Source organism: Littorina saxatilis, linkage group LG12, assembly GCF_037325665.1.
Source record: "Littorina saxatilis isolate snail1 linkage group LG12, US_GU_Lsax_2.0, whole genome shotgun sequence".
Taxonomy (NCBI): Eukaryota; Metazoa; Mollusca; class Gastropoda; order Littorinimorpha; family Littorinidae; genus Littorina; species Littorina saxatilis.
Window position 1 is genome coordinate 38,952,375 of NC_090256.1, and position 8,092 is coordinate 38,960,466.

At 44.6% G+C, this 8,092-nt stretch overlaps 1 protein-coding gene across 2 annotated transcripts in view; it reads right to left on the bottom strand.

The window, feature by feature from the left end:
* The window catches only part of LOC138981893 (uncharacterized), a 148,113-nt gene extending 140,593 nt beyond the window's left edge, over nucleotides 1–7,520 (bottom strand). For both annotated transcript variants that reach the window (XM_070355036.1, XM_070355035.1), the window contains exons 1-6: nucleotides 7,394–7,520; nucleotides 5,611–5,694; nucleotides 4,599–4,786; nucleotides 3,651–3,810; nucleotides 3,072–3,173; nucleotides 1,867–2,054 (exon numbers count right to left, since the gene is read on the bottom strand). In XM_070355036.1, coding sequence (XP_070211137.1) covers nucleotides 1,867–2,054; nucleotides 3,072–3,173; nucleotides 3,651–3,810; nucleotides 4,599–4,786; nucleotides 5,611–5,694; nucleotides 7,394–7,508 — 837 coding nt within the window. In that variant the 5' untranslated portion in view covers nucleotides 7,509–7,520. The remainder of the gene's footprint in view (nucleotides 1–1,866; nucleotides 2,055–3,071; nucleotides 3,174–3,650; nucleotides 3,811–4,598; nucleotides 4,787–5,610; nucleotides 5,695–7,393) is intronic.
* Between the last annotated feature and the right edge of the window lie 572 nt (nucleotides 7,521–8,092).

Below are 8,092 nucleotides of genomic sequence, written 5' to 3' on the forward strand. Positions count from 1 at the left end.
AGGAGTTATTATGCAGTGGAACTAATTCCCACCTTTTATCGTTATAGTTAATACGCAAGTTCTGAGAGTCTGAGTACAGTCCCCAATTTAAGACTCGCGCTCTTTGGAGACCATGTTTCTTAAACTTTTTGTTTATAGCCTCTGTAAGGTTACCCCCATTTTCAGACTCCCTCCTTTTTAAGGCGTGTTTTTCTCAGAATTTTGAAGGTCTTAAAAAGGGAGTTCCACTGTATTCATTTAAGGCCAAAGCCCCTTGTGAAGGGATGTGAACTCAAGAAGAACATATGCAAAATAAAACTAAACAAGCGATCGTTGCATTGTGATCAAATGAAGCCGAGTACCTGACCAAAGACCTTTTCACAAGACACAGGGGCGGACGAGGGGGGGGTTTCTGGGGTTTCCGGAAACCCCCCCCCCAGCCAAAAAATAAAAATATTTTTGTGTGTTTTTTTGGGTTGAGTTTCAATTTTGTGGGTATTAATCAGTGACAAAATCTGCTGCCTGGAACTGGTAATGATCATCCTCAGAATGCACCAGCTTGCACCATTTTGCATCCTTTTTTTCAAAATTTTCCGGGGGGGCATGCCCCCGGACCCCCCTAGCAAGCTAGGCGCATCACGCCGTCGGCTCGGCGCTTCGCGCCGTCGGCTCGGCGCTTCGCGCCTTCACACCCATATCTTCACAATATACTTTTGGAAACCCCCCCCATAAAATGAACTGATCCGCCCCTGAGACAGGTACATTATACAAATGTACAACCTTTAATACAAACACTCTAACTTGATGAAGTTGTTTGTTACTTCAAGAAGAGCGTGGGACCATTTTAAAAGTACAAGGATTTATTCAATACTTCTCAAAAATAAACTTTTCTCTACGATTTAAAAGTACTGGACAGTGGACAAAAACTGTCTATCATCTTAAATTTAAGATTGACACATATGTACAATGGAACCCACCTATAAAGACATCGCAATAAATTAAAGACTTGCCCCCTTGTCAGACCTTGATTTTTTAGATTTTGTTTCGTCATAGGCTTTGTAAAATGACCTCCATTTTAAGACTACCTCCTTTTTAAGACCTGATTTTCTCAGATGTCATGAGGTTTGTTTGTTTGTTTATTTCGTTGATGGGCTGAAACTCCCACGGGTTTTACGTGTATGACCGTTTTTACCCCGCAATTTCGGCAGCCATACGCCGCTTTCGGGAGCGTCGTGAGGTTTAAAACCTACTGTATTATAAAATGTCTACCTGGAGCGAGGCTCCCATGGGGTCGCCTTCACACGGCGGGAGTGTTTCCACAGAGCTACCCCACCCCTTTACTTCTCTTCTTTTGTCTTATTTCTGCCTTACCAGTCCTTTCACCTATATTTCCTTCCAAGAAAACTCTCCCTACTATTCCCTGCAGTTTTCCAATTCTTTTCTTGTTGTCTTATTTCTACCTGACTGGATCCATCACCTTTATTTCACTTACCAAAAGTCTTCTTTTCCACATCCTTATTTCTCTGCCCCCCGCATGTCGTAAGAGGCGACTAACGGATTCTGTTTCTCCTTTTACCCTTGTTGAGTGGTTCTTGTATAGAATATAGTCAATGTTTGTAAAGATTTTAGTCAAGCAGTATGTAAGAAATGTTTAGTCCTTTGTACTGGAAACTTGCATTCTCCCAGTGGGGTCATATATTGTATTACGTTGCAAGCCCCTGGAGCAATTTTTTGATTAGTGCTTTTGTGAACAAGAAACACTTAACAAGTGGCTCTATCCCATCTCCCCCCTTTCCCCTATCCCATCTCCCCCCTTTCCCTCGTCGCGATATAACCTTCGTGGTTGAAAACGACGTTAAACACCAAATAAATAAATAAATAAATAACCTGGAGCGAGGAGCTGAAGAGGTAGGAGCGCGTGCCCTGGATGGTCATCCTGTTGCCCTGCAGGGCGAAGCCGCTGGTGGTCAAGGCGCTTGACCAGGAGGAGTTGAACTGACCAGCCTCCGTGTTAACCTGGTTGTTGGCGAGCACGACCCAGCCCAGGCGTAGGATGGCCTGTAGCAGGGTCTTGGCTGCACGCACATCACGAGTACAGTAGAACCCCCTCTTTTAAGACCCCCCAATTTAAGACTCCCTCCCTTTTAAGACCCTGTTTTCTCAGACTTTCTGTTCATAACCTCTGTAAATGTACCCCCATTTGAAGACCCCCTGGATAAGTCTGTAATAGTGTAAACTCATTTCCAATGTATCATGTCAGAAATTCAAATAAAAGATCAGATTTTTTTTTTTTTTGAAAGACCCACTCTTTTTTAGGACCCGATTTTCTCAGATTATGGGAGGCCTTAAAAGGGAGGTTCCACTGTAGTTCCACTGTAGTTCCACTGTAGTTCCACTGCTGTCTATCTTGTTGGCCCACTTTAAAGGCACAGTCCTTGCCGTGAAACCCAGTCCAGATCAACCATCCAATTTCACGTAAAGGCAAACTCCTTAATTGCCACGTGATCAGTTCGACTCACCAGCTCAGACCTGGCCAGGCTTTGACATGGGACAAGAGCATCCCTCCACTTGGTCACATACAAAAAATCAACACCCTGAATGCTTGCTCTGGTGAGTTGGAATGTTTTAATTTGTTTTTCATTCAAAAACCAACAAGTGGTCTTTAGGATAATTCATTAATAAAAATAAAAACCATCCCACGGTGCACAGACAGCACCCATGCAGGCTGTTCATTTTCGGTTTTTGGCCAAGTGGAGGGATGATCTTGTCTCATTTAATACCTGGCCAGATCAGAGACGGTGAGCTGAACTGTTTTCACGGGAAGGAGTATGCCTTTAAAGATCGATGGATTGAGATTGTAGTGAATATTTTATGTTGTTGTTAGTTAAATCTAACGTTATACTGACCGTTTTCCTTTGAATTTGTTTTTCAATCTTGCACGCGCATCATCATGGGAGTGTTACTGATTAGCGGGTATGAGATGATGAACTGGTGTTGATGGGTGGGGGGGGGGGGGGGGGGGGTAGGGACACTTTTTAAGGCTGAAAACCTCAAGCGACTCACTCTTAACAAAGTGAATGCATCAGACTCACCTGTCATTGAGCAAGCAGCGCCAAAGAAACCGTCGTCGCAGGCACAGAGGTTCTCTCCCACACACCTGCCATTGCTTCCGCACGAACCGACAGGGCAGAGATCTGCATGATGGGGATCAAAGTAGCATTAGTATACAGTGCAAATAGTACACACACACACACACACTCACACACACACACACACACACACACACACACACACTCACACACACATGCACACACTCTCTCTCTCTCTCTCACACACTCACACATACCACACACACACACACACACATACACACACACACACACACACATACTCTCTCTCTCTCACCCTCTACCTCAACCAAACACACCACACGATACCACCTGCACAGCCACGCAACATTGAACAGTCAGGCATCACACTGACCAGCAGCGAGGCAGCCACCACAGCCACCACCACGCAACACTGAACGGTCAGGCATCACACTGACCACACACACACATACTCTCTCTCACCGTGGGACCCTCTACGGCTCAACCAAACCCACAAACACACCACACGATACCACCACAGCCACCACCACGCAACACTGAACGGTCAGGCATCACACTGACCAGCGGCAAGGCAGCCCCTCAGAGTGACCTTCATGCAGCGTCCAGACCCGTTCAGCGATTCTGTGGGGATGATGCGAACCCCCCTGAAGGTCACGGGTGGGCTGTAAGTGATTGTCCTGTAGCGGGTATGCGTTGAATTCATCCTCACAGCATCCTGGTTCTATGATGATAGCAAGTGTCAGTAATATTTCAAAATGGTGTTACTTTAATGAGACTAACTCGAAATCTGATGGAATAAGAAAGGCCTGTTAGCCGCAGGAATTGTTCGGCTCCGGCGGGGGGTGGGGGTGCTTGGGGGTTTGGGGTTGGCGAAATGTATTCGCACAATTATGGGACACTAGTGCATACTCACAATGATAGGCCTAATAACATGAAAATAATAATAAATATGACTGTAAAGATTTTTCTACAGCGTGAATTCGACTGTAGTCCTAAGTGTCTTACAACATACATACACAAAGAAACAAATCCAAATACGTTTTTGAGATAACTCGAATAGTTTACACGGAAAGGACTGTGCCTTTAAGCATGATCTGTAGCGTACTGGCGGGCGCAGTGGCCTAGTGGAAAAGACATGGGCCTCCTATGCGGAAGGTCGCGGGATCGAATTCCCGCCGCGCCTGGTGGGTTAAGGGTGGAGATTTTTTCGATCTCCCAGGTCAACTTATGTGCAGACCTGCTAGTGCCTTGTCCCCCTTCGTGTGTACACGCAAGCACAAGACCAAGTGTGCACGGAAAAGATCCTGTCATCCATGTCAGAGTTCGGTGGGTGATAGAAACACGAAAATACCCAGCATGCTTCCCCCAAAAGCGGCGTATGGCTGCCTGAATGGCGGGGTAAAAACAGGCATACGCGTAAAAAACCCCACTCGTGCTAAAACATGAGTGAACGTGGGAGTTTTAGCCCATGAACGAAGAAGATGAAACAGAGGAAAAGAAGCATCGTACTTCACTGAGGGTGTCCCAGACATCCTGGGAGCGAGTGTAGTTGAGGCTGTAGGTGGAGGCGTATCCCCGGAAGGAGTTGTTCTGCGCTGCACCGATGACTACCTCTCTCAACGCCCACTTGTCCGCTGCTGCCGTCGTCAAGGTCATCTCCAGGTAAGGGCTGGAATCGCTGGTCTCCGGGCACCAAACTGTAAAGGTAAGGTGAGGAGAGGTGAGGTAAGGTCAGGTATGGTAAGGTAACTGTAAGGTAGGGTAGGCTAAGATAAGGTCAGGTCAGGTCAGGTAAAGTAAGGTAAGGTAAAGCCAGGCAAGGCAAGGCAAGGCAATGTAAGCTAAGGTTATGTAAGGTAAAGCAAGGTAAGGTAAAGTAAGGTAAGGTAGCACTGAAACTGTTGAGGATGAAAGTCGCTTGTTCATTTTAATGCTGGTTATTTTCTCAGGTGTCAAGAGAAAGGTTCCGTACAACTCTCGCTTACTCCTTTACACATGTCGTATGCATAAGGAGCGATTACTTCCCTTTGGTTATTTGATAACTGAAGCTAATGATTTTTGGTATGTGTCAAAGTGAAGGGATAGTCTTGTCCCAGATAAACGAATTGACAGACATGAAATAAACAGCACAAATGTTTTCACTGGAAGGACTGCGCCTTTTAGCTACATTTTCTGGAAATTAATTTTGTGTTTTTTTCTCTCGAGAAAACTAGTACCCACTTAAACGACACTGAATTTTTGTTACCCCTTACACAATGCACACATTCCTTGTGGTGTGTGATGTGTGTGCATACGTGTGTGTGAGTGTGTGTATGTGTGTGTGTGTGTGTGTGTGTGTGTGTGTGTGTGTGTGTGCGTGCGTACGTGCATGTGTGCGTGCCTGCGTGTGTGCGTGCGTTAGTACGTGCGAAAACGCGTTCATGCACATGAATGTGTGCAAGATTTAGCGTGCTTGTGCGTGCTTGGTGAAAAAAAATCTTTTGTTTATCAAAAATCAGATTACTAATCAAATAACACTTACATCCATCCTCTGGCGAAACTGCAGAAGTGGTGGAGGTGGTGTTGAAATCCACAGCGGGGATGTCCGTTGCCGTGCACTCCGCGGCTGCAAACACAAAACACACGATGTTGGATTGAGTCTGGTTGGATTTTATTCCCTTAACATTTCGTTTATCCTGCTGTTGGCTGAACAAATATGCTTTCATTTGTTATCGAATTTTTAAAGCAAATCTGGTTGGGTTAAATAAACACAGCTTTCACGAGTGTTTTTTTGTTTGTTTAATAATAATTTTTAACTTATTTTTAATGTTGCTTTACGTCCATGGCGCTTCGAAGTTAACACTTGAAGATCAGTTGACAGAGTGTTGAATTTAGGTATATGTCTAAGTGGGAGGATGTAATTCCCCCGGGACAAAGTCTGGACCTATTTGTAGTGCCGTACACTGCCATTTCCACGGGAAGGAAACCATACTTAAGTTTTCGTAGGTTAGTTGTTTTGAGTTTGTCCATGCTTTCTGCTGTAGCCTATCTCTGCTGTAGCCTATCTCTGCTGTAGCCTATCTCTGCTGTAGCCTATCTCTGCTGTAGCCTATCTCTACTGTAGCCTATCTCTACTGTAGCCTATCTCTGCTGTAGCCTATCTCTGCTGTAGCCTATCTCTGCTGTAGCCTATCTCTGCTGTAGCCTATCTCTGCTGTAGCCTATCTCTGCTGTAGCCTATCTCTGCTGTAGCCTATCTCTGCTGTAGCCTATCTCTGCTGTAGCCTATCTCTGCTGTAGCCTATCTCTGCTGTAGCCTATCTCTACGCGTTTACACTTCAGCGATCAGATGCCCTGTTGTGCCCATCTACGAAGTAGAACACATAACAAACGCATAAATACTGTGAAAATGTTTGACAAACAAGCCTCGTCTTTGTTGTTACACTCATGCCTATACGAAGTCGCTTACGAATAAAGTAACGCTTTGTGGGTCTGTCGGTTTGTAGAAGTTTTATTTCAGACACAGACACACAGACAGACAGACAGACACACACACACACACACACACACACACACACACGCGCGCACGCACGCACGCATGCACATACGCACGCACGCACGCACGCAAATATACATATTCATTTGTTCAATCCGCATTCACTGGTGAAATAAATTGTGTAATCAAAATATTACTTTTCCTACGCTGAAGTAAACAAGGCTGTGTTTGTGTTTGATATTTACGGTTGTTCTCATGGAAAGCCTTTTGCGGCCGTGATTTTCAAAATGATATTGGTAAACAAAAAACAAGTTCCCCTATGCCCTGCTTTTAAGCTTTATTCTAAAAGTCTTTTGTCCATTTTATCATAAAAAAGCTCCGTAAAACAAAACGGATCTGTAGCCGTTCTGATGTTCTAATGTTATATAAAACAAACATGACTGAATATTTAAAACAAGGTTAAAAAAAAAATTAAAAGCAGAAACGCATTTCTTTGATGTATTCAAACTTGCTGGGGAAAAAAAATGGAAAGATATCAGCTTACTTGAAATCGCAAGGAAAAATCTCAGAAAAAAACCCCCACAAACAAAAACATTTTTACAATGTTTTTATGAATGAATTGATTAATGTATCTATTTATCTATTTATTCATTTATTTATTCATTCTGTTTTCTAACATTTTCTGTCTCACCTACGGTCTTTTTTTGTGCTTTTGCTTTTCTTGAAAAGCCGAAAATGAAAAGTACCAAAACAAGGAAAAATAACAACAAACACACCAATACCCAAACAAAACGAAACAACAACAAATAACCCAAAGAGAATAAGTCACCATCTTGCGCGTGGACATTTGTCAGAAGACATCCGACCAGCGCTAGGAGAGTCAACAGCACAGACCGGGGAGAAAGTCCCCCGGTAACGCCCAGTGAGAGGTACCCGTCTTGCATCGTGCAGTGTCTGGGTACTTGTGGAGCCAGCCACCCTGTTTATTCACTTTTTGTTCCCACCCGTAAGACCCGCCCACCCCACTTTGCATGTTGCAGACATGCGGCGACACCCATACCTGGTTATTATTCCTTTCTTGAGGTTTGAGGTTTGACGCAGGAATATTATAATGTATAATGTGTTTGAATGCCAATGTGGCCGGTTAATCTGAATGTCGATCATTGTTGTGGGTTTGTCGTTAATGACTACAGTTGTAGCATTCGTGTTTTTTCGTGCTCCTCCTCCCCCCCCCCCCTCCATTTCTGTCGCCGTCTCTCTCTGCGTCTCTCTGTCTCTGTCTCTCTATGTTTCCGTTCTCTCTCACTCTCTCTCTCTCTCTCTCTCTCTCTCTCTCTCTCCCTGTTTGTCTCACGTGGTCAAGAAAGGGTGTAAAAATCCCCAAAGTTGGTCACAAGACAGTAAAGTACAGTGGGACAGTAGGGGCGACCACCCCCAACCAGGCGCGTTCACAGGTGGCGGATAGTGAGATGGCCTTCAGATATGGAGGTTAGCTGCGAAATAAGCCAGGCTTGCCAGGACGAATAAG